We start from the raw sequence: 27,428 nt of genomic DNA, 5'->3' as shown, positions 1-27,428 counted from the left end.
CTCTACATACCGCTGGCTGTAATTTGAGGTAAAGTATTTCAGCATCCTAAGAGCCCTGTTATAAAGCCTGAGGGCATCTGGCTGGCCTAGAACAATGCCAAACACAGGCCAAGTCTGCTGGTCCCAAATAGTAAGCCAAAATTCACTCACTCTGTAAAACCAGCCTCCTCTTTTCATCCCTCTATAAAGCACTGTAAGAGCTTAGATTTTCATGACTTCAGCTCTAGTGGGGCATGTTTTCTCCATTCATCTCCCCAGGTGCTTGGCTGTAAATTTGTGCCTTGCTTTCCAAGTTGATTTACTTCACCTGACTTACCCTCCCAGAATTTCATCCTCATTGACATTGTAATAATTGCTGATCCCCACCCTCTTGGCTGAGACAATCCGGTGATCAAATGGTGCTGGTGGAGTAGGAATATCATCTAAAAAAGACAAAACAGACAGAGAGCATATGAGTGGTCACATGCAGTGCTTGTCTAGCCCATATTTTAGTTCCTCTTTTCCCCAGATAAGTTCGTTTAAGAACTGAATACACTTACTGTAAGCTTTATAGATAGGTCTTTCTCTATTATTGAACAAGGGTTTTATTTCAGAAGCTCTGGCTCAGAAAAAGAGATTGTGGTTGGGGAGCTACACTCCCAAGACAAGGACTCCTTTTTTAAGTTATAATCTTTTGTACAACAACTGGGAGAAGCAAAGTGAAGACCACTAGACTATACCAGTGTAGCTTCATACTCACAAGGGGCCTCTGCAATTCAGCCTAATCTCTATTTTTTTAAATATTTCTTCCTCCTCAGGAACTGTTAATACAAGAGTATGTACTGTAACTCTGCAGTGGGGTAGGAAGAGACACAACTCTCTTGCAGGCCCAGCTAAGAGAGGCTATTTCCCAGCTTTTGGTGTTGATGGTGAAGGATCGCTTCTCAACTGATTGACAAAACTTGTGCTTCTCCACAGTGTGGTCATCACCTTGAAAAATCACATTTAGAGCTTGTGCACATGAGGGAGTTTCACCCTGGCAGACAGCACTTGGGGTTTCCAGTATGGCTCAGGACATATGGTAACTGTCATATGCTGCTCTGTCCTTAAAAAAAGATGGCAGATAAAAGGTAAAGTGAAGCACAGGTTCCCGACATTGTACTGCAGCAGCTATGGAGTTTTGGCAGGTCCCAGGTGTTACTTTCTGGACCTCCACATGCTGGACCTTTCTGCCATCCTGATGTCAAAATCCCTGCTGAAGACCAGCCCTCCATGTCTAATTTGGACTTTTTGCAGACTGTTGTGTCTTCGGTTTCATACCCACATTGTTTTTCATTTGATTGATACTCCCGAGAGTGACCTTTGGCTGACCAAGGTGACAAATACTTCTTCAACCATTTGGGAGGGCTACAGCCCCAGTGTTTCAATATGAGCTCTCTGGTTTGGAATGCCAGCTCCTTTTTGTGGGGGGCTTGTTGAGCAATTTTAAAACCATTCATTACTCTAGTGAAAATGATCAAAAACACAAACAAGAAACCCCATGACAGCATGTAGCTGGCAGGAACATTTTGGTCATTAATGTGGCAGTAGATTGTCCTTATTCACAGTCAAGGCCCATTTTTCCAGGACACCAGCTGTGTACCTAGATTTTTTTTTTGACAGTGTTAATAACTTACATGGTCAGGAAGTTAGTTCATGGTCAAGGAATTGTGAAAAGCTGGGGCTTCTGGAAGTTTGCCAGCTACTTGGGATTCTGCAGTTTGAATTGCACGATTGTAAGTATGGGTCTTTGCACGTTACCGAGGCCCACAAAATGCCAAGAAAACCTCTAACCTAAGGCAAAATTTGACTCTAACAACGTGGACTCCATCAGCACCAGCATGTAAGTGACAGAAGAAAATATCTTTTTGAAAGCTCAGCTAAAAACATTACGAGACTTTGGGCAAGGAAATATTCTTTTAAAGACACCAGACTGCTTTTCAAAATGATGTTTAAGTTTTTGCCTTCAAGATGTTCTGCATGACAGACCCTCTCTTCTTCTTTTCTGGCAAACCAGAGGGGATTTCTCTCTAGCCAAGGACAATTTCCTCTTACGGATCAAAGATGCTCCAACAGAAACACTACAACCTTAACATCATCCATAGCAATCTCCCAGAGCTCACAACAGTTTACAGATTTTATAGTTTTAGTCTGCTATCTCCTGTTTTCTGCTAGAAAAACCTAGCACAAACCTGTAATAAGTGTTTCCCTCCCACACTCTCTCCCCTTTCCCAAAGCAGATAAATTCATCTTGAGTCCTGTGTATGCACATGCACACGCATATATTTCCAAGTCTTTCAGGCCACTTCTTCACATGCCATAATTTCATATACAGGAATAGGCACTGAAATTCTCAAGATGAAGGTCTAATATTAGAAATTTCTGCCTCACCATGGTGAGCACTGCTTCAGAGTTCGGTGACTGAGCACCATTTATCTGACTGTTCAACAGCATCACTCAGGCTTCCACACAAAAGTCTGTATTTCTTTACTCTGCAGCCTGCAGTTGTTCTCACTTCAGATTACAATGGTATGAACATGAGCAAGCTGGTTTTTCAGGCTATGTCCACAGCATTGCAGATTCCTTGTTAACACACATTCTCAACACTTCCACAGGTCAACCAAGTTTGCTGCATGTGATATAATTTCTCCCTCCACTCTATACTTAGTGATTTTAGCTCTTTTGTCAAGGGAAGAGGGAGAGAGGATAGTGTTAGTGGAGTAGTTGTGGCAGAAGCAAATTAATTTTGAATAATTTCTGACAGAGCAGAAGACACTAATATGAAAGCAAGCAGAACCATGTTACTTCTCATCAGCTTTAGATGAGGAAAAAAAAAATGTTTCCCATCAGAGCTATCATGCACAGCTTTATCCCCTACTAATTAGAATCATGAAGTCATTCTCTTCTACAGATCTCTTTTCATCATTGCAATACCAGGGGAATCAAATGCTTTGCCTTTAGGATACTTCCTTTAAGAGCTTTTTATAGTTTTACTTATGCCATCGGCACTTTCTGCAACTACTCTGCTCTTTTTGTTGTCATCTTTGACTAGACCTTCATCATGTACTTGATGCTCACTGCTACCACTATGCTCAAATTGGCAGGTCTGCCCAGGGATTGAACTAGAATTTCCTGTACCTTTTTCGCAGCTTTTACACCTGCAAGGACAAAACATGGTATTAGTGCAGAGTACACTTAAAGCAGAGCAACTTTAGAAACATAGGTGAAATATGCCTACACAGATATTGCACTCATATAACATTAAGCTTTTTTGTTTCATGGTGTAAAATTAACTGCTTTAATATTCACACTGAGAAATAAAAATGGCCCTTAAATTAATCATGACAGCCAAATGTTCCTGAAAACCTCACCTGAGTTCTTCTAAACATGACGTTAGTCTATCAATCTCACCTTTAAAGCAAGGGAGAGCAGTGGAACTCCCCTTTGTTCATACAGATTCCTGAGAGCTTAAACCTGTTTATCCCTGAAAGGCTCTATATTAAATCCAGCAAAGAAAGAATTGCAATAAACGAATTTATTAGGTCAATTTCCTGGGTAAATGTTCACATTTTTATCTTGTCCCTTAAGTTACTACATTTGCAGTAAGTTAATTCCCAGTCAGCAGATGACCTAATCTATTTTGCTGATGTTATATGACATTGCAGTATATAAACATAATTTTTCTCCTCAGAAATAAAGAATAGGGTACCATAATTCCCATGTTCCTAACATATTTCCCAAGCAAACAACCACAGCACACTGCTAATACCATGTGTGGTGGATTGTTTGCCTGTCTTTTTTTTAAGAGTATAATTTCACTTAGATCAGAGACATAAACGTATTTTTCACTTTTGTATTGGGCTAAATTTTCACCAATACTTATATTAATCAGCCACTTTGACTTGAAATTTGAACTACACATTTTTCTGAAGCAAGGGTCTCTTCAGAATGTATAGTTTGAGTTTCAGACCTTACCTTCCCTCTGACACCTCTTCATCATCACTTTGTTCTGCCTTATCTTCCTTTTGGGAAGGAGTTGGTGGTTCCTCAGCACTTTTTTCACTCTTATCAGCATTTTCCTCTCCTTCATTCTCTTTCTCCTCTTGTTGTTTCCCAAGTGCATCTTCAGGCACCTGATGTTCCTTCTTCTTTTCTTCATCTGCTGGAGACTCACTCTCTATCTCCTGCACGGTTAGTTTTTGACAACCATCATCAACAGTACCTTCTTCCTGCTGCTTTTCTGGAGTGATGGCTTCCTGAAAAGAGTTTCTCCTATATACATAATTGCTTTCTAAAGACAAATTTTGTTCTTTCTCCTCTGACTCTTCAGTATGAAATTTTGGAGAATTCACTTCAAGCAGAACGGAACTTTCCCTCTTGGCATTTTCCTTGTTGAGCTTATCAACTTCTTCTTCCTGAGAGCAGGGCTGACTCTGCTGGGTGTCCCCATCTATAAGAGATAACAAAGTAATATGTCAGTGGTTTTCTGATAGTCAGTAAAAGTATTAAAGTCAGGCTGCACACTTAGCATAATTTCTGTTGAATTTTGAACGAGACAATTTATTCCTTCTCCCACTTTCAAGGTCAGTATAAGTGTCTCCTAAGCAAGAGCAGACTACTTATTTAAAACTGGGATTTCATGGGTCACAAATGCTTTCTTTGAGACACAGCACTAGAAAATGTTTTTTTCTCACTTGAAATTATTGTCACCCAAGTCAAAGTTAATAAACTCCTCATGCAAAGCACCTTATTGAACAGTTGGATACCCTGTGCTCACTCATGCTGATGAGCACACATGTAACCCAAGCAACTTCACTGGAGTTGCTCAGGAACGTTTTGGCTATTTCTGTGCTTTTTCTTAGGAACTAGAAGTTGATCAGAGAAAAAAAAAAATAGTCTAACCTGTTGAATCTGGTGGCTTCTTTTCTTTTGTTTCTGTTTCAGTGAAATGTGACTTTTCTTTAATGACCTGTGGAGAAGACAATGGACGTGTTAGTCAATTTATACAGTGTGCATGTTGTATTGGTCCTCATGAAATTGCAGCCTGATTTTTGGTTTTGGTCAAATGCAAATACTCTGTCTTCTAACTCACACATTTCCTAGAAATGATGGTCCTAATTTTAATCACGACAAGCCGATTGAAATGATACCAGTGCAAAGCAAGAGAAATTATCTTGGTTGTAATCAGCATCAGTGTTGGCATAGAAACAGCCTAGAAAAGATTAGGACTGAACCTCAGAGACTAAACCAAAGAAGCATCCAGGAAACAACTGCTGCCCTGCCCTAGCTCTTGCTGTTAAAAAAAAAAAAAAATAGGTTAAACCAAATCTCAGAATATTTATTATTCTAGTAAAATGTTCAGCAATGATCTTACTGACCACTTATCAAAAAGTTCCTTGCTGTTTAATCAGCATTTGGTAATAACTTCTTTAATGATGCAACCATTCATTAAGGTCTGACCGAGACAGTAACCAGGAATTGGAGCGTAAAAGCAGTAACTTCAGCTTTGCACCCTTCTTTGACCTACATTTTACAATGTTGCAGTGACACCTAGAGGTGCTTCACACCAATCCAGGTCCTCATAAAACCTCTGCAATTACTGTTTCCTTTGTGGATATTAGCTACTGTTTCTATGCTGTGTGCTGGGTGTGTTTTTTCCTGGCCGCTCCTACACCTGTCAGTAGGTAACTACAGCACAACATGGTATCTGCTGTTGCTCGGTGCTCCTTTTTTCACCTTCTTCCTCTCACAATGCTATGAAACTGGCACAGTCATTACTATTATGAGATCCACATGGTGTGAAAAATGTTTTCACCTCAAAATATTTTCCAGAGGGACTACTAGCTAAAGTAGTATTCTACATATCCTAACAAAACATACAGGTTCAGGCACTTAAATTTTGAGTGTCTTAACTGTGTGATCATTCCCACAGCTCTGGGCACCACCAGTCCTATTACTCCACATTTTTTATGCTTTATTTTTTTAATAAATATGCTTTATTTTTTTAAAACTTTAATTTCATCAGCCTATACAGAAAATAGGCATGAAATCAAAGCAACATGTATCCACTATAAACAGAGTTCAATGGAAAGGAAATTCCATGAGAAGACAGAAGAGTTGAGACAAACTGGAAGTAACTGCATGGAGGGATTTGTTCAGAAAATCTTGATCTGCAAGGGACAAGGGAACTGTAATATGAGCATAAGACCTGAGACTGACAATTATTTTGGATGCAGTTTGTCACAGGAAGTTGCAGGCCACAAAATGAAAAAGGCCACAATACAACAAGGTAAATACCTTTGAAATATAAATTGGAGCCTTGTTCCCACAGAACTTATATGTAATGTTGCCAGATGGAACACAGGGAATCAACTTGTGCACTAAAAAAAAAAAAAAAAAAAAAAAAAAAAAAAAAAAAAAAAAAAAAAAAAAAAAGCTGCAGACTTTATTTATTCTTGTACTCGCATTCCTGTAAGTATGTCAGCCTCTCCATACCACTGAGGACATCAGCTCTGATCAAACACAGTCAGCTGAGCAAATAACCAGCAAAGTGGCCTCCAAGCTCTTTGATGCATGAGGCCAGATTTCACTTCTGCATTCAGAATTAATTGCAGACACACTGCACTTCCAACTAAATATTGCTGTAGTTTGCAGGTGTGAAATACAGAAGCCAGCTTTTGAAAATCCATCTAGTGGAAGGAACACTGGACAGTGCTGAATCCCTGAGACTGCCAGGGCATTACATAAATTACTACTGTGTTTATTCAAGCACCATTTCTGATCTCTGACATTTCACCAGGAGATGAGGAGATCATACTAATTTAAATAAAAGAAAAAATCATACATATGAAATATTTACTGACATTCTTCAGAATCAATTTCCCATAAATATAGGAACAAGAGTGCACTAGAGTAAGAAATACAAGTACAAGAACTAGATATTGAAATACTTGTAAATACATGAGTAGTCTATACATGAACAACCCAGTTTTCTCCACATTTTGCTGTTTGTAGCAACATGTGAGTTCAACTTGTCAAATCTTGACCTGGCAATAAAATCAAGACCTTTTGCCCATTATTTCTTCCCTCTAAAGGGTGGAGGTTTGCCAGGTTCTCTGGAGCTGACAGAAGTCAATGTATCCTTCCCAGCCCAGCCACAGGCAGTACAAAGACCTCCTTGCAGTTTCTCAGGGGGATGCATGATGTCCAGCCCCAGGCAGCTGAGCAGCTGCTCTGAGAACCCACAATTCCCAAAAGCCATCATACTCTTTGAAAATCTCATCTGAAAGGTGTGGTGGTTTGTTAAAGACACCTATCCCACCTAACTACTCTTTACACCACTCCTCTTCCCTCGCTCTTTTAGTGCTTTCTTAAGGGTCTTTTTAATTTAATCTCTAATCATATTTTATTTACTTATGTATTATTCTTCCCAGACCTAGATAACATGACTTTTTCTAGTCTGTATTTTCAAAAATTACAGTAATCCATACTTCTTAGTAGAAAACATTTTCGCCCTTTCTTTAATGACCTGAAATGTAAAATTAGGTAAATGGCACTAGAGTAATTTTTCCTAGTCATTCAAGACCATAAGCTTCCAATGAATTTTACATTTTCATTTCACAAAAGGTTAAATATGAAAGTTTGTGTTGTGACCTGGTAAAGTTTACCACAGCAAATAGATGTCTGTATCTACACAATTTTGTATTGTGTCTTCAAAAATACATTTTCTAGACTTAAACATATTCTTTCATAAAGTATTGCCAGACCCTAAGTAAGAGAGACAGAATAAAAGCCCAGCAGAATAATGTGAGATAGTCCAGAGGCTGAAACTTCAGTACAGACCAATGAAAAAGAAAAAAAAAAATTTGGAAATTATTTAAATTGACTTTAGAAACCTGCAAAAATCAAGCAAAAAGCAATAATATATATAAATATAATATATTGTAATTAAAATTTCAAATGCAGCAAGAAATTAAAGTATTTTATAGACATCTGACTCCTTTTTAATAACCTCTACATGGTTAAATTCCTTCTTTATACTGCAGCAGTCCTGTCCTTGGAATGTTTTTTTTAACTAACTTTAAGATTTTTTTTTTATTCACCTAATAAAACTCTTTGATTCTTTTTTTTTCCTACTGCAAAAATTTTTGTAATGAATGACCTCACAAAGAAGCTCCAACCATTCAGTTAGAGGTCCTTTATCACCCCACCACATTTTATTTGATACCAAGACATTATCCTCAGTTTCCATCTGCCAATACCAAGACACAAACCTTTGCAGGTGCCTAAACCACATTTTAACTCTGTGTCACTTTCTCATATTCTTGATAGTTTGCAGAGCTGTATTATGGCAAGATAACCTGGTTTGGTGTAAGATTTGATCACCAGTCATTTATCAAAATTATTAAGTTACTTGAGATTTGCAATTAATGAGTTTCCCTAAGAGCCAGAACTCAGCCATGGGCTTTGCCACTGAGGATGCTCCCAGTATCTCCTCGTGAGTTTTCAGGAGAGTGCAAAACAGAACACAGAGACCTTGGGACAACCACATGTGTGATGATGCCTCCTGTGCCATCCATCAAAGCTGGAATCCATCCCCACCTCCTCTCTCGTGTTCCTTTTCAATACATACATCTTTCTCCCCTCCAGCAGTGTAAAATATTCAGTGAGAGTATTTTTGCTACAAACTTATAAATGCTAAAAACCACACACATGGGAATTCTGCTTTTATTGGCAGGTGGTGCATGTGCTTCCATGTCATTATTTTTTGGTACACTATAACAACTGCTGGCACCTTCAGGTAAAGATTTTGACTCTTGCATGATTTATACAGAGTTCCTTGAACTAGATAAAGAAATCATTCTTGTGTAAAATCCAAACTCAATCCAGAGACATCTTCTAATCACCCACAAAAAATAAGCTCTGAATCATGAGAATCATGACTCCCCCAATACAAAATACAAGAGAAGTTCTATGTAACCTGCTGCTCTGAAAATACATAGGTAATGAGGTAACAACCTCTGCATGAAAAAATCCCTCAGAGCAACATCATCCTAGGGCAGAAGATGAGAATCAGTGAAGACAAAACATTGTTCATTCCCCACTAAAATTTGCTGACTTCCCACCCACTGTGCTGGAGAAGCTGTGGCTGTCCTGTTTCAAATGGATGCTTCCTCCTGCCAGACCCTTCTTCTCAAAACAGGGAATCTTACACTGAAGAGTAGAAAAGGTTTTCATTCAAACAGGCTCCTGACAAAGCCCATGGCCCAAGTGAAGGTGCAACAGGTTGCACTAACAGTGACGAGTTGATTCTAAACGTCTTTACTTTAGTCTTGAGATCTAGTCACTGTCACTTAACAGGGTCATTATCAGGCCTAAGAAGGGCTTTGGAGGTAGATCTTTTAACTCCAATTGACTGGTTTACTTTTAATGTCTCTGGAATACAGAGACCTGTAATACTCACCAACAAATCTCAGGCTACCAAGACACTGACTAGGACCAGAGCACAAAGCATTACCTGGCTTTGACACATGTCCTTTCACTGTATCTGGGAAATCAAATCAACCAGTCACTGTTGTTTTTGAGTTTTTTATCTGAACAAATCAGAGGCAATATCAGGCAAGCACAAGCACTGAAGAATTCAGCTGCTTTTCTTACCAACACATTGGAAAGCATCACATCTCTCCCTTCCCTATACTTTTCAATTTCCTTATACATGTGATGACTGACAGGGTGCACATGTGCCTCATGTGCACCTGTGCATAGTCTCAAAAGTCTTCCATGTGCTACTCTTCACATTTTCACCATTACTATTAAATGGGACACCCTCCTAAGTGGGTTCCACTATTGTCACAGTCTGAGAAAGGAGAAAAAAAAAATCCATCATGAAAGCCAAATCACTGGCAGATCTTTTTAACTGTGGGCATGAACCACCCACTTGTCAAACTACTCAGGCATTTTTTTTAATTACAGTATCAGTTAAGTAGCCTCAGTGTAAAGAGAGTATTTCTCAACTTAACTAACTCAGCTGAGCCAAGCAGGCAATGGTATGGATGGCAAATATCTTCAGACTTCATGAACTGCCCTTCCTAAGCTTTTCTCCAAAATCACACAGTTGGGAAATTTCCATCCAAAGGGTTATAAACTTAAGAAATCGTCTCCTACAGCATTGATGACTCACTTTGAATTGGACTCCAAGAAGGCAGTTTGGGTTGAGGGCAAAGACCTGCTTGGGTTTTTTTTTAATTTTCCCTTTATAGACAGACCATGGTTCTGTGTCACCTCACCATGAAGAACCCAGCTATTGGAATGTGATGGGGCCCATTCCAGGCTGCTGCCCAGCCACCCATCTCTGCTCCTTCTCACTGCTGCACGTGTATGCAAAACCCAGGGTTCTTCCAGGATGTCACCAAATTAGTTGTGTTCCAGAGCAGACAGCCTTGTTATTAAAACTCGGTGCGGTGGAGACTCCACATTGAGTTGAATGGCACTCTCCTATCAGAGGAAATATTCAGGCATGGTACCCCTGCATTTTCTGATAAGGGCTGAGAGAAGTAGTTACCAGAAAACTGCCTAAATGTCTAGGATATCTGATTACAAAAGGTGAATTTTAGATGGCTGCAGCAGACAAGGACTTCCACCCCGAGCAAATCCCTCTTACTGCTATCTCACCTCTTTGAGGAACTTTCTGCTTTTCCAGTACTGTACTCTGATGAGCTGCCTTGCTTTGCTTTCCTGAACTTACTAGTTATATCTTTATCTTCATCATGAGGTCTCCCTAGTTTTGCAAAGGAATTGTAATGGAATTGTCGCTCTAACACACAGGCATTCACATCATGCCCCAAAAGCCACCCAATGTGGCATGTAGTTATTTAGAAATTAGCTGTGCCTACTTTGATTTCACCATTTTCAGAGCTGTAGAGACAGCAAAAACCCAGCAGTGTTTAGGAAGGGACCCTACGCAGGGAATATTTTATCACAGATAGCAAGTTCTGAGGGTAAATGGAAACAAAGTTAAACAGCATTATGAACTGAAAATGCATGAAACAACTCCAGTGGCTGCCAGTAAGGAAGAGAACATGGTAAAACCAGATGAAAATATTGTCCTAAGCAAACATACCAGTTTTATGACTGGTAGACAGTCAGAGAGAGAGTTTTAACTGATACAGTACAACTTACTCAAAAGGTGAAATTCTTCTACAAATAACATATTTAAGTAAAGGCATCAGTCTTGAGGGAAAGAAGAGCATTCCCAAGTATAATGGCACCTGTGGGTGCTGACCAGCTGCATTGGTCAAGCAACAGACAACTTATCTGCTGAGATTCTGTAGAAATCGCTACCCTTGAAACCAGCAAGCCCAGCAGAAACTCTCACAAATAGATGTTAAAAAAAAAAACAACCTACCTACTTGGCTGTCCTGGGTTGAAGTATATTCTATCACCATCTTCATGAACTGTTGAAACCAGGTGAGGCAGTGCTCCCTGCCTCCTCCACTCTGGCTTACCTTCTGTTAATGGGCCCATCAGCACCTTTGCTACACAGCTCACAGATAACCCCCTCCTGGACTATCTCCTGTTAATGGGCCCATCAGGCCTTATCACATGACTCACCATCCCATTGTGAGATGCTCCGCCCAGAGGGAGGAACCAAGCATTCCAGCCTGGATATAAGCTGAGACTCTGAACACCAGAGGGGCGCTTACCCACTGGATTCCCAGAGGACCCGAGCTACCAGACCTTTCTACAGGATCACTGCTTCAGGAAGACCACCTCATCTGGACTGCTTCCATCACTCCACTCAGGCTGTATTCTGACTCTGTCAGTGGTCTTTGGTATTATTGCATCTATTTTATTTTACTTTCTTTCCTTTTTTCCTATTAAATTGTATCTCTGACTTGGAGCCTCTCATTTGTTTTGCTTTCAAACCACTACATTGGCTGAAAGATGAAAAATACACAGAACATGGCCATTTTGGAGAGAATTTAAGTAATACATAAGGGATCTGTATTTGAAGGCAAAAAGAAGGAATCTGAACAGTTATAGATTGAGACTGAATGGATCTTAAAACACATGTGGCAAACACCAGTTTCATTGTGGGCTCCTACTAAATCAGCCAGTGACCTGCAATTGCAGTGTGATGCCTGCACAGGAGGTACAGAGGTTTCAAGCAGAAAACACAGCTCCCACCACTGGTGTGTCTTTAGTCTGGGAAACAGCCCCAAACTGCTAATAGTTGTTATTCCTACAGCAAAGCCTGCAGAAATGTCAGGAAACCAAAGTTACAGACACCTGCAGGCAAATGTTCAACTCTACTTTACGATGGCAACAAAATGGATTTTCTGACTCTCCAGATGAGTATTTGCAGGTTAATAGTATAGAATCTCTAAACCCTTTAATTTGGAGGAAATAAGTGAAGTATTATATTACCTTCTTCCTTTATAAGTGGAAGAAGTAGGACTGAAAATGGAGTTATAGACAGGAACATTTTGCAATAGGATTATCACAGACTATTTAAAAGAGTGAATTTGAGGAAAACCTCAAGGCTTTTAAAGACACTTACTGTAGAACTGCTGATTTCCCTGAGTGGAAATAGTGACAAAATAACTTAAATGACAAGTAATACACACTACTCCTCTCAGTCATGTGGTCATAAGGTCATGCTGCACTCAGTGGAATATGGCTGGGACACATTTGGCAGCATCAACAAAGCATGAAGTGTCTCCAAGCTACACCATATTACAACTTCAACCCAAACTAGAAATAAACTAAGCTCCTGTATGAGGCAATGGGGGTATTTCAGGATGGCAGTAAAAGGCAGGAAAGCAGAAATTTGCTTCAGAGGAGAGTAGTCCCTATATTTTGCAAAAGCACAAAATGTGCCTATGAAGCCCATGATTAGGAAACTGTTCCAGCTGCTGATGATGCTGAGAGAGAGATTACACATCCCAGCTGCTAATAACCCTTCTTTATCTCTCTCTCATCCCCCCTCTTCCCTCTCTATTCTGTCTCTTTCACAGCTCTCTATATAATATGGCTCTGCAAAAAGAGGCAGTTAGGAAAAAATTAAAAACCAGTACTACATTAAGCAAAGAGCAGCATCTCTCTAGAGAAGGAAGGATGGAAAGGCAGGTGAGCAGTATGTCAATACTATTCACTGCCTTATCCAGTTGTACCCATGGCCACCTACTACCCCACCTACTAGTAATTATTTTTTAAGTTATGGTGGGATTATTTTGCAGAACCAGGCTGCGAACAGACTAACATTTGGCAGCTATTAGAACCAAGAGATGGCATTTACTCATAGATGCAGCAGGGTGCATGACAAACAGGATCATCCAAAATATCTGATCAACTCTAGCCGTGTACAGAAGTGGGCACTGTCCTTCTGAATTAACTGCAGTGAATGGATTGCCTTGTTCGTGGCCATACAGAAACAGAATAGGGCTGTGCCTGTCTAACGGGATTGAAGGTTGCTCAGTGTTGCCACAAGAAGTTTACCTATGATACAAGAGATGTTGTTCTTGCTGCCTGGCAGCTTGCACTTCTACGGGATCAGCACTTTTCAAAACTATCATCATGTGGGACTAGAGATGGGAATGAATATTCTGTTAAGAGAAGCAAGGATTGGTATCTGCACAATTGAGTAAATTTGTTCATCGCTATGTCACCAGATATTAGTGGTGCATTTCAGGTGTGAAACTCTGCAAGGGTGAAATCCCCTATTTTTCTATTCCTTTGCTTTTCTTTTAACTTTAATCACAACTATATAAAACCTATAGAAAAAAATGTAGATCTAATTTAAATACGGAGGCACAAGCAACCAACTTCGCAGTGTCTCATGGACCAGTATTTTGACTAACTTGCTCAGAGATCTTGTTCTTTCCCTCTCACCCAGAGGAGAGTCTGTTTGCCCTAAATGCTGGTACACACTGTCTCCTGCTAAGCTGACAGCCAAGCCCAGCAGTCTCTCCTGAAGGATATCATTCCATGTTCTGTTACTCCTAATGCAGGGCTGACTTCAAGTCTGTTTTTACTTAAACCAAAGATGACTAAGTGTTTCCCAAAGCCAACTGTTGTTCACAGGATAGCTTGGTAATTTTATGATGGCCCTTTTCTAATAAATCAAACACACAGAGAGGAGGTGATGACAAGCTAACATATGTATGCTATCTCATAAAACAAACAAAATATAAACAACATAATAATATCACCAGCATGATTCCAGACATGCTCACGCTGCCTTTCCTAAGCCCACATGCTAGACAAGTTCCTACCAAGTCCACTCAACATCGCCAAGAGTCTGCCTAAACAAAAATGAATCAGTGAGGGAATTACAAATGTAGCTGCTGTTCGAAAAAGACAGAGACTCCACTTGCTACTCTCTTTATTGGGTCCTTGTCCGTAGGCTACCTCTGTTTCCATCATGTTCAAGGCCCCTTGCCTCTGCTTCCAGGTATTTTATAGCCCTGAACTCTCCCTGGGGGGCACCTGCATCTCTGCCGTCCTGGCTCCCCTCAGACCTGTCAGGACCACAAGCTCCTCCTGTTCTGCTACACCCATTGGTTCCCACAAACTCACTAGGAAAGCCTGCAAGGTCCTCTCCTTTCCCCAACCCCGTGTTTCTATTGCAGAGAACCTTGCACCTAATCTGGTCTCCAGGAGGTGCTAGTTCATTAACATGCCAGGTCTGATTCAGTTTACATTTATAAATAATTTAGATGAATATGTACTTTCACTGAGATAAGTAGGTCTCTACCACAAACTGCAGTGACAGCAGAATTACAGAGATGACCTGTAGGTCCCACTCCAATGGGGCTCTTACAACAGATGTTTTCACTGATGCTTGGAAAAGTAAAAGAAGCCCTAAACTCAGATGCTCAAAAAAAAATTTTTTTTCTTATCAAAATAATTGTAGAAACCAAGAAAATTTCTCTCCTGTTGAAACTCCCTTTTTTAAACCAGTCCAACCTGATGTTCAAGAAGGGCCTGTAATGACAATTTTTGTTGTCAGTCTTCTCTGGCAAGGAAACTATTTTTCTCTTCAGTTAATGATGCTCTGGAAACAAGGTTGCACAGTTTATATCCTGACAAGGTGACAGATTGGTCAGTTCAGCTGACAGAGCTTTACAAGATGCTCCTCTGCTGCTACTCAGCACTGACTGATATTTTTATAGTTTTCCTTTGAAGGCTCAAATGCTTCTTGTCTATCTAAGAAGTGGGGTTGCCCTAGGGTAACCAAGCTGGAAAGAAGATAGTTTGCTGACCAGGCCATTCTGAGTAATACTGGGTGCAGTGCTTCTTTTTCTTCCAAGAATGCTGCTTCCAGTAATACCTTCACATGATGTTTTCCTGCTCAAAAACTTTAGAAAAACAAACCCAAGAACTATTCTTTAAATGAATCAAAGAGTAAAGCCTGCATGTGACTTTTTGGGAGAAAAAAAAAATTAAGAAAAATGGAACAAAATATGAAAAGCAACCTTTTTGGTTCACTGTGGATCAATTAAATACCAACATACTTTTTCAGAAGAAATTGCTAAATTTTCTTTACCAAAAAAGAATACTCAAAGTACCTTACACAACTTATTAGAGTCAAGAGAATCTTTCAAGAGATTTTTGGTGTCTTTTAATCTGTACTTTAAAGAACACGATGAAACACTCATTATGGTAACAGAGGCATTTTTAACCCAGGGAAGTTTACACAAGCCACAGCTCCAGTTACAGTAACCCTATCTCAGATCCCAGTTTAGAAGTCCCCTAGTCCTCACCAATGGAGAGAAATACCAGATCGGAACAGCACACTTAAGATGTTCTTTGAAATAAAGGACAAACATATGTACATGCCCTGACCCAAGGAGGCTTTTTACCAGTTCCACTAATCTCTAGACCATGGTGCTCATAACACAACTGCTGCAACTTGATTCCCCCAGGTAATTATAAATCCAGGAAGGATCACTGTAAAATTCATGGCCAGGACCCAAGACTACTGAAGTCTGTCAACCCTTTTTATGTTCTTTGTTATGTTTTACAGCTGCAAAGGAATAATTAAGGAAAAAAAAATGAACATCTGTATAAAAAGTAGATTTTTCTATATTTTTTCCACTGAAGCTTGCTCAGCTTGTTCTTATAATTTTCACTTTTAGAGCACATTGGTTGTTCTTTCTTAAATGTCAACAAAAATGAAAAAGCTGAGCATGTAGCAGAACATATCCGTAGCTTGCAATGATTCCTGCCAAGATGAAGCACAAACCTGGGCTCACCTTTTCGTTTTTCTTCTTGAGCAGATCACCAGCTGTTGTCTCCGAGAAAACATGCATCCTAAAGGGATGTTCAGCTCCTGCCTTGCAAACTTTACGTTTTTTAACATGATGTTTTACACTTGAATTATGAATTATTAATGTTTTCACCTTCTCTACCAGAGGTCCTACAAGTTTCTGTAGTCCAGAAACACTATGTTCAAGTCCATCTAGCCTTTTAACCTGCTGCTCTGCTTTTCTGTTTATATCAGAAAGAGATTTTTTCATTTTAAGGCAAAGTCTCTTCATTTCATTATTTCTCAGTTTTCTGTTTCTTTCCATCCTTGATCCAGGTTCAGATGTTTCTGCCTTTACCATTTCCATGTCTTTTTCAATGCAACAGATTTCATGAGAAACACTGTTAAGCTTCTTAAGGACATTGTCTTGCAGAGTCAACAGTTTATCAATTTTCTCTTCAAGGGAGGCAAACTTCACATCCATGATGTTGAAACTTTCAGATGTGCTGACATCACTTCTCTCAACATGAAGAATTTGAGGAGGTTCCATTCCATTATCTGGCCCTTGGTTTTGCAAAGTGTTTGGATCGAATATTTTGGCCAAGTTGTTGACCATAGACGTAGAAGAGCTCTGCCTGCTGGATGTGGTCATTTTGCTGGTTTGGGTATGGGAAGGAAAGGCTCTGATGATCCGCTGCTTGAGGACAATATCAGTTGCAAAGGCTTTCCATCCAGGCTGCTCAGATATACAACCAAGTTTGGTAACTCCAGCTCAACTAATTTATAAACTACTCTCATGTATTTGACTAAAACAGAGAAAAGAGACACCCAAATTATTTAGCAGAAAAATGTCTTTCATCCATTCTTTTTATATATATATATATCTATATCTATTTCCAAATGAAATGAATGAAGCTGCATAACCTAAATGCACTCGGTTCAGTGACATCAGCCCTAGTAAGGACCAAACTATTTGCACTCCAATGGCATTTGACAGCAAAAAGGCTACGTGATACATGAGAAGTCATTAAGCGTAGAGAGACTTTGGCAGTGGTGTTGTTGCTTGTCACAAGCCTAGTATGTAATGTGATCCCTGCTCTGAAAAGAATAAGGGTCCTTACAGGGAATTTAAATGTGGTTGCTTGAAATTGCTATGTTTTAAGGTAAACTTTTCAGATGAAAACTTCCATTCCTTGAAAAACCTCTTATGCCAGGCAGGAAGTCAACAGAATGGTTTAAAAAAAATCAAAGAAAATAAAACAAGAAGGAGATGCTGGAATGCACATATTTTGGAAAAAAAAAAAAAACAGAGGCTTTTTATGTATCCTATGTGTCAGTTACCACATAGCCAGCTCTATGCACAAGTCATTAGCTCCATAGCTAATGTCTTCATTTAGTTCTGTATTTATCAAGGCTGTTTTTGCCTTAATTTCCCACAAATTAAGAGACTTATGTTTTACCATGATCTGGTCATCCAAATACCAAAACAGAACATTTGATAGGGACTCTGCTATTTTCTTTGTTTGCCTGACAGTAAATGTCTCACGATCAGTGATTAATATTCCTAACTCATACAGCATATTTAAGTTTTGCTTTTGCAAAAGACCTTTATTTCTTTCAGAAAGACAACATTGGACAAAAAAGAAATATCATTACTAGGACTAGGTTTCCCCTAAGGGTAGGTCTGAATTGTTGAACACCTTTCATGTTGGTTAGAAAAATAAAAGAAGAATTTTTAAAAAAGAATAAAACCAGAATTTCTCATCTCAAGTCAGATATACTCCAAAGGAACAAGAAGTAAATCAGTATGGATCAGCTTGATGGAGACAGGCTGCCTCTGAAACAGAAAGAAACAGCTATGGCATATATTGACCACACATAAGTCAGTCTGCACTGTTGCCACATCTTTTATAGAAAATAAACACATAAAGTTGGCCAAACCAGTTGGCTGGTTGAAAAACAGCCAGACTTGCCTGCCCAAAGGATCAAGATTTTCTTTTGGGATCCCTGTGAATTATTTCTTTTGCGAACCTCAGTTTCTCCATCCTTTAAGCAGGGATCATGAGGGATAATTAGGTAAGGGACATAGCGAGTTCTGAATACCTAACACACTAAATAATCTTTCAAAATTGCATGGTCTTCTCTTCGATTTTAGGTGCCAAACAAGTCTTATAGAGTCAATCACAGCTGAAGTTTCCAAAAGCTTCCAAAGGCATTCTCCCACAATCATTTGTGACTCAACATGTAGTCAGTATTGATAAGGACAAGCTAATTCAGGAGTTTGTTCTCCGGTTACTGCAGGTTCATAAGTACATTTGTCACCTTCTGGGATCAGCATGTTACTGCAAGTGAAAGTAAACTGTGTCCATGCATGACCCTAAAACATGTATTGAAATCTCTTCTTTAAATAACAGACATTACCAAGAGGTGGCCTTCATGTGTTACTGTGCACAGCATATTCACTGAGAAGGCTGAGTATTTTTAAAATAGGAAACAGGATTTAAAAAAAAAAAAAAAGTTTAAAGATCTCTATTTAATGAAAAGAACAATATACAGAACAACAGTTAAAAAAGAGGAAGTAATAAAGCAAAGAACATCATATCAGTTCCAGCAAAGTAGTTTTGTTTGAAGCCCTTTTTCTTATTCTGTTCATCTCTGCTAGAGACACAAACTAAACTCTCCTGATAGTTTCATATCTGCAGAAGCCCCTGCTGGACACAAAATTCCAGAAGAGGCATTTGCATGTCAGTTAACTGGCCAGGTTTGAAAAGCCATTTATCTTGGATGAAACATCTCTGCAGGAATTCACTGTGAGCATCCCCCTGTCCCCTGCCATCCGTGCACACAAAAAAAAAAAGATTAAAGGTTTATTAGACCTTGCCACCCATTCAGCAAGGACTCCTGGTCTGGGGAATTTCATAGGCAAAGACTGTTAGGCACAAGAATCCTATTCAAAAAGAAGACTTTGTTAAAGCAAGAAATTATTAAAAGAAAAAAGGACATACAGATAGCAATGGGAAAATCATGTGTTCTATTACTGTGCACAGACACATATGTTAAATATTTAAATCTCCCTAACAGTTGCCCAGGGAAATACCTCAAACTAGTACTATAAACACTAATAAAAATTTTAAGCTCTGTGTAGTAAGATCCTAATATCAAGTATCATCTGTAAAGTCCTGCTGATTTAATATTTTACCATGACATACACTGAAAGGGTAGAAAGCAAACTATAAAAATGCTTCATTAAAAGCTCATCAGTATGCTAGCAGTTCTGTCTGAAGCTGAACTGGAAGAGAGAGCTGCTGTGGAGGGGCTTGAAAAGAGGAATAAATGAAAGAAAACTAACATCAGCTTGCTTTCTAGGCTCAGAGAGCTCTTGCCAGTAACTTCTTCACAGCTGGAAATTTGTGATCCCTACCTCTTGGTCGGTAAACTGGAAATAACCATACATATCCAGATGCTTTCCAGGAGTTCAGTGAGAATTAATTACTTAAGGGAAATTGTTAGGTTAAAAATAGTGCAATTTAAATTATTTGAATATTTTATTCTTAGTACTGTGAATTATTATTGCTACATTATGAAATTCAATAATAATATATGTAAATAATTTTAACCATTTATAATAAGCAAACAGCTGAATGCAGTTTTCCTCATAACTAAGATAATCTCTTAACACCTGTGCCTATCATTAATGCACAAAATAAGCCCAAATAACAGCATTCTTATTTTTGTCTCTCAAATTTTAGTGATGACTGATCACTGGACTTGCACAACACCAAAGACACTGAAAAGTCTGTTGGAAATTAAGGGTATGAGCTGCAGGAACGGATACTTTTCATTAATTGAAAACAAAGAAACACAACTGATGGGAATACATTAGAAAGAAAGCAATTCCACTAGTTTAAAAGATGACATGATTCCCCCTGTTCCAAATATTGTGTAATACTACAATTCAGAATATTAACACTAGGCTGGTGCACCATGGCAGTGACAATGTCAGCTCAAAAGCTGACATTGAACCCTGGGAATTTTTGCCCACAAGTGTAACAATCACCTGCTAATAAACTGAGAAAATGTATGATACTTGCTAATCAGCCATGCAGCTTAATTTCTTCTATACAATTGCTGCCCTGTTGATGACTAATTCTTTTGAGTGGCTTTTACATCAAAGAATATTAACCTGTAGTTCTCTTTTACTTCAAGGTAAGTTGCAAAAGGCCTTAAAGCAAAATATACAATTTCCCAAGTGTCACGGCATTGAAAATTTGGAAGAAATAGCTATGAAGTACCAATGGATAATTGCTCTTACTCTGATTTTCACATTTTTAACATGTCTGCAGACATGATACAGTGAGCCTGTAGGAGATGCCATAAAACTCTGGACCTTATATAGACATAGCTAAAAGGGTTGTAGGTGAAGATTGGACAGAATGGAGAAGTAATTTTTTCTTTCTGATTTCTCTCTTGAATTCAAATTTCAGCCAATGTTATTTTATCTGCACACACAAATATGGAAAGCTGACTAGCATTAGGAAATTATCCCAGCATAGCTATTTGCTCCCTAGCTCTATTAGCTGTCTGCTTCTGAACAGTGATCCTCCAGTTCAGAGATGCCCAGACCAAGCTTTTAGCACATTCTGCCCCAAAGCCTGTAAAAGGCAGGAGGACCTCAGTTCAACAGTGTTTGGATCTCAGTCTCATAGGCATTAGAGGAAAAGAAAAGAAAAAAAAAATCATAGCCCAAAACATCCAAACGGTTTCTAACCGTTTGTGGGCTTTTAATTTCACATGACAATTTATCAGTCCAAAGAAAGCCTGCTTTCTGCTTAAAAAATTTGTTCACTAAGTTTTCATCCATTCTTGGTCCTCCGATCATACAGCAGAGCTGTTAACTACCCTGCCTTATCTTATCTCGTTCCACTGGACCCATGTTACCAGGAGTTACTCTTTCTCTCCATGCTTTTTTAGACTGAGTCTTCTCAATATGGTTCAGTTCAGTTCTTCACTTTTCCTAACAATTACAGGTCCAGACTGTGCACCTCATAAATTTATGTCTGCTGGCATTAAACATTAAAAACAAGAACACAAGTGGAAATATTTTACTTGCAGAGTCTTATTCCAACATTTTCAGGCTGTATGCCATGTATCAGGATATGCCATATTTTGTGGAAGAGTGCTCTGACTGAACTTTATCTGGAAACATGGTACGCATTCATCAGTCTTGAGTTGTCCTAAACAAGGTTTCTCCAAAATTCCTGTGTCCAGCTTAGTATTTTACTGCAATGGAAGACTGGGGTGTTTTCCCCTCAGAAATAACATGGGGCCACCTGCCATGCTTGAGTTTGTAGCACATGTGTGATGCACACTCCACATTCCAGTCATTCCTCATTCATGTTCTCCTGACATTTCTGTACCTGTGTCCTGGCAAGGATTTGGTTTACACAGGGAATATACTAAGGGCAGTGGGCTGCAGGTATGTGAACAATTACCTCTTAGTTTTTGAGTTTTCCAGAAATATCATCTAAATTTCCCTTGGGGTAGTTGAAGTTGTTTTCTTCCTGTGCCATCCATGGATGACTAGAATAATCTGTTCTCTCCTCCTTGCAAAAACATTTAATGTATTTGAAGTTTATTATTGATTCCCCCTCTCAGTGTTCTCTCAAATATATAGTTACGTTGCACACAAAAACATATTATCATTTCCTAGAAGTAATCAGTATTGAGAAAAATGGGGAGAATTTTCCTTGAGTATTTTTTCTGGAGAAGTTGCCTTCCTAGATGAAAAGAAACCTAAGATATTCTGTGTTTGTTGATTTTTAATAAATTCATTTGTGAAAATGGTACAAGGTAACATGTTATGCTGTATCGCCCAAAAAAAAAATGTAAGATTTTGCTTTCCTTAGAATGTATAAATCTTTCTTACTATTAAAAAAAAAATTGCTTAAATCTTTAAAATAAAACCTCAGGACAGAGAAAGGAAAAACTTCATAAACATACAGCAGGATGCTTTCCAGAAGCCCACATAACAAAATTACTATCCATTGTTTTATATTTCAGTGAGTTAAAATAAGAGCTTTGTAAGATTATCTACAATTATCTTACTTCTCTGCTGACTTCTCATTTATTTTTATTCTTTTATATGTCTAGTTCATGCCTCATATATCCCTGCCCTACATATCAGGAACTTCCAAATTCTTCTTCCTTCCTTAAAATTATCTCCTGCCATCCTGACCACTGTTTTGTCTTCAGCATTTTTCCTATGGTTGATCTGAACCCACTTAACGAAAACTCATTCACAAATTAAGAAAGGTCAGGAAATATTTGTTACTCCATCTTTATGAAGTTCTCGTTCAAATAAGCTATTCTAATTATCTATCTTCTACAAATAAAAAAAAAATACCAAACACAACCAACAAATCACTTCTTTTTCTAAAACTCTGGTCAAGAGAAATGCAGACTTTGTTCTCAGATTTTCCCCAGCAATGTGTATTTTGTGGCTGGACTGGCTACAGCACATAGCAGAGGAGTTCAAATTGAATCTTTTATATCTGAATCACCAATTACGTTTTAGAGATAATTCATATCTTTGCATTTTTCCCCATTGTCACAGTGGTCATAAACTCTAGACATCCCTAACAAAAAAGTCTGTCTCCTTTAATCATTTGCAAATAAGGTTCTTCTTTTGAAGAAGACCTTTTTATCGTGCACAGAATATTTGTGTAGAACTCTTGGTAAGACCAATATCTCAGAAAGTCTCAAAGAAAGAACAACTTAAGACTTTGGGGAACAGGAAAGCCACTACCCAAAATACTCAAAGATTTCTATGCGCTAGTCACAAAGCTGAGAATGCCTGTACACAGTAATGCACGTGAGAGCTAAAGCATGTCTGCTCTTTCTCTAGTGCACAAAAACATCTCCCTCAGAAACGGTATAAGCTTACAGCTGCCTAGCTCTGAAACAGATTAGAAAGCAAGCATGAAAGCTATTAACCAGATTCAGAAAGTCATGCTGTTTACTGAAAGTTCACAGATGTCCCTGAAGGTAGAACAGAAAAACCATTCTCTTCCCTCTTCCCCCATTCCTCCCACCCTTCCCAAGCAAAAAAATCCATTAAGACAGATGAGGAAATTTATCCAAAAGGATGTGTTTCTACAATCAGCAGTGATGTTGGACACCTTCACCGTGGGGGCTGAAATAACTGCATGCCTTAAATTAAGTGACATACTGTATCATAAGAGATACACCTTTATGGCTCCTCTGGGGTCTGCCCAAAACATTTGTCTGCAGCTCTGCTTAGGGTCAGAAAAGGAAACAGCTTCATACAGCGCAGGAGCATACAGCAAGACAAGTCTGGCACTGAACTTCATAAGGTAGGACTAGGGAATTTACTGCTCCACAGGGCTCTCTGCACACAGCTACTCTACGACCTGTTAATTAATTATGAATTCTGACTTCCTTTACTGTAATGACTCTGGTAACTAAGTCCTCTGGAATATCCTAGGGATAAATGATCAGAGCAAGCCCCTGAAACAAACTACAGAGAGATCCCAACAAAGTTCAGTGATCAATCTGCAGATGTCTGGTACCAGTCTTTCAGATATAATACCACCTTCAAATTTTGAGCCTCTCCATAAGCATTTATGTGACCACTTTTTGCAGAAAAATAAATGTTAATTGACCTGTATATTCTCCTGTAGAAAATATCTTTGAAGATGAAAATGATAACAGAAAGCATTATCCATGTTCTGGGAGTGAAATCTCATACTCAGGAACTCTGCAGATCTCCTTCATGTGGAAAAGCATTTGCACAGGAAACATAGTGTAACTGCAAGTTGCATGGTGCAGCATGCAATATTATCCAGGTCAAGAACAACTATCTCATACATGACATCCCAGTGTTAATGGGTTTCTTTGGATGAGTAAGAACTGCACAGCACATTAAAAAAGCCATCAAAATCAGCATCTGTCTGCTTAACAGCCAAAGTTCAAAGCACTTCATCATCAAAATGCACGGTGCGCTTTCACTGAGGGTTGGTCTCCACTATCATCTCCTGCTGTCAAGATATCACATCAAGAGTCTCACCTTTGCTTAACTGTCCCCAGTTAACTAAGCTAAAAACAAAACAAACCTCAAAACCCAGAGTTTCTTAAGGCTGAAAAATACGGCGTGATAAATTACCCATTAATAGCCTAAAACTCTATTTCCAGGAAGCCTGTTTAAAGGAAAATTCCTGACTTTCTGAGGCTAAAGCAGAGGTGTCATAACTCTGAAACAGAGAAATGAAAGAAGTACTGTCTCCAGGTGCAGCAGGAGCTATACCTCATTTCATCTGCTGGGTAGACTGGTTAAAATCTTTGGTTTCAATCCAAAACTTTCTGGCAGCTAGCATCCTGTATTAAAATTTATAAACTACAAAAGGCCTTTTCTTACAAAAAAGTTAATTCAGGATGGATAGGCTGAAAAGACTTGAAAGGGACAGTCATCAGAAGTGGTTATATGGAAAATTGGATGTAAGTAACACCTTTTGCTCCATCAGAACATACTAAAAATACAGTACATGTAATTTCAGTGAGAAAGGGAAACTGTACTGATTAAAAGATCTTTAAAAGAGCTGTGCAGAAGAGCCCCAGAGCTGCCTTTCCTGTTGGGAGGTAGAAGTTTTAAAAAGTATGTATTATCCTCTCCAGAAGAAACACATTGATAGCTCAGCTTTCCTCAAGCTGCAAAACTTACCTACTGTCCAGCACAAAAGAGCAGAGCCCTGGCCAGAAACAGTGGGCATCCTCTGTGGTGACTGCCCACTCAACAGGCAGAGCAGACAAGACCCACGTGTGCCTCGGGCTGTCACTCTGTGATCAGCTGGCCTTACAAACTAACCCTTAAAATGCAAAGGCAATCATCTTCTGATTCCCCCAGAATTAACACACATACTCTGCTATAGGAACACTCCTAAAGATAACACCACCAGGCTAGTGAAGATCCCAGTGTGGCAAAGAGGGGAATGTAATGTTCCTCTAATGAATGACTGCTGATTGGTTTTCATTCATGGTGGTTTGTTCCCCGCTGCCTTCTACTGTGAGAACAGCTACGGCAGTGCAGAAGTGAGAAAGAAATTTTATGGATTTTTGCTTGTTTGTTTCTTTAGAATAAAGTAAACACTACCCACAAATACTATTAGCCCAATTCTGCATCATGCACTTGCTACACCAAAAAACAGGAATTCACTCATTCTGTCAGCAAGCCAGAGCACTGGTTATTTATCCAGGCAGACTCTGCTGAAGTAAACTTTTTTTTTACCAGTATGACTGCAACCAGAGTTGGAATTAAACAGACTTTAACTAAAATATCAGCATAAAAAGCTGAATGAAGAAAATGCCTTGATTGATTCATCTCTTGAAAGTCTAACATCAGAAAGAGTGAAATAAATGCCACATTCATATTAGGCATGGATGTCAGAATCGAGGATTACACAGAAGAAAAAAGAAAAAGCACATAAGATGCCATAGTGGCAACCAGTGTTTTCAGGAAAGAGGCAATTTGAGCTTTTTTTATCTGTAGGGTTGGCTAATTCTGGTGAATGTTGAAATTTTAACAGATTGTAACCTGAGCCTGGCAAGTTTCCATAGCATAACTTTATGCTTTAGGGATGAAGAATTCAAAGGAAGGGTGTTACCTAAAATTTAACTTCTGAACTATACTAAAAAGCCCTAAAATCCAGGAAGCTAAGTATTCAAGTATTTCTCCCCTTTGATCCATTTATTTTATGCCAATACAAGTTGCCTATTCTGCTCAATTTCATAACAGAATGAATGGATGTGAGGTAAATAAAGGTCACAGAAATCTTATTCCTTGTCTTCCTGTCCTGCCCAGTGTGCACATGCTAATACCATTTTGCACAAGTGGATATTTTCAGCAACAGAAATGCCTTTTAGCTACATGTCTTCTATTTTAGCTATTTTCACCCCTAAATTGTTCATTCCAAAATGAAACATGGCAAGTTCCCAGCCTTGCAGCTAAACTTCGAAAGCCATCACAATCATCACCTATTTTTGTCTCCTTTAAACCCCACATATTTCAACTAAATGATCATTCCAGATGCCTGGACACCTGGCTGCAAAGATTAGACACATCCAGTGCCCAACCCGAGACATCCAGCAAATTAAGAATATCAACAGCTGTTACAGAGAGCCTGCGTGTCACTTCTTCAATTTTGCATTACCTGGTGAGTTCTAAAAGATTCCCTGCTAGCTGGCAAGACACTGATATACAAGCTGAGATTCACCAAATATCTTCTATAATAAAGCTTTTTCATTTTAATTTGTCAGGTTTTGTTCCGAAGATGAGCATCAGTCTTGGCCTTATTGTTGTGAGAAATTTCAAATTAAATTATTTCCAAGAAAAAAACAAAATTTAAAAGATGCTTTTTGTGTACTAAATATATTCTTATGAACATTTACACAAAATCTGGGGACTCTTGTTGCCAAGTATTTCGCTTTGCTAACAGAGTAGGACTTTCCTGGCAGATGCAGGGAGTTTGAGCAGGATTTAATTTGCAGATGCTTCTTTCACATTCAAGAACCCACAGTGGCCCTGGCAAATGCATCCCCGAACACTGATATCTTTTCTTCCCATGCTTTCACTTCTGTCTATGACACCCTTTAGGCATTTTAGAGTAAGTAAAGAACCTGTTTAAATGGAGCAGAGTGAGTATCACAAGGAAGGATACACTAAATAAGAAGAAACAAAAGTTCTGAAAGTCAAGTTGTTGTAAACAGGCTTCTGTTTACCATCCAGGAAGGTCCCCCAAAAAGTAGTTTGCATCCAGACGTTAAGATAGTCCATAAGAATCAGGGGAGAAACTCTGAAGCTGCACATTTGTAATTTTTCAACTTCAAGTGTATTTCTTGGGAAGCAGTGTTCCTTAAGGCAGGCTAGAAATAAAATAATAGATGTGTCATTCAGCAAAGAAAAGCTAAGGGTTTATTTCATGGTAATGGTGCAGGAAAACTGCTTTCAAAGGTCAGTTTGGGCATCTGATAAGTACAATGAACAAAAGCACAGAGAGTTGGATCACAGTGCCCACAACTGAAACAGTATTTCCCCACCGTAATGCACAGGTTGAGTAAAATCATGTAAGATTTAAAGTGCTTGGCCTTT

The 27,428-nt window shown here is 38.9% G+C and overlaps 1 protein-coding gene across 2 annotated transcripts in view; it reads right to left on the bottom strand.

Annotated features, from left to right (window-relative positions):
- Positions 1-27,428, bottom strand: part of MYLK4 (myosin light chain kinase family member 4) — a 61,330-nt gene that overhangs the window by 16,339 nt on the left and 17,563 nt on the right. The window contains exons 1-5 of one of the 2 annotated variants that reach the window (XM_066186975.1): positions 16,275-17,079; positions 4,921-4,987; positions 3,994-4,468; positions 3,157-3,176; positions 317-422 (exon numbers count right to left, since the gene is read on the bottom strand). In XM_066186975.1, coding sequence (XP_066043072.1) covers positions 317-422; positions 3,157-3,176; positions 3,994-4,468; positions 4,921-4,987; positions 16,275-16,919 — 1,313 coding nt within the window. In that variant the 5' untranslated portion in view covers positions 16,920-17,079. Of the gene's footprint in view, positions 1-316; positions 423-3,156; positions 3,177-3,993; positions 4,469-4,920; positions 4,988-16,274; positions 17,080-27,428 lie in introns of those variants that run through there. The other variant, XM_066186981.1, reaches the window with a different exon arrangement.

This window comes from Chamaea fasciata, unplaced genomic scaffold (genome assembly GCF_029207755.1).
Source record: "Chamaea fasciata isolate MVZ Bird 193981 ecotype frontalis unplaced genomic scaffold, bChaFas1.0.hap1 SCAF_1, whole genome shotgun sequence".
Taxonomy (NCBI): Eukaryota; Metazoa; Chordata; class Aves; order Passeriformes; family Sylviidae; genus Chamaea; species Chamaea fasciata.
The sequence above is the reverse complement of the archived record's forward strand: the minus strand, read 5'-3'. Positions and strand labels throughout refer to the sequence as shown.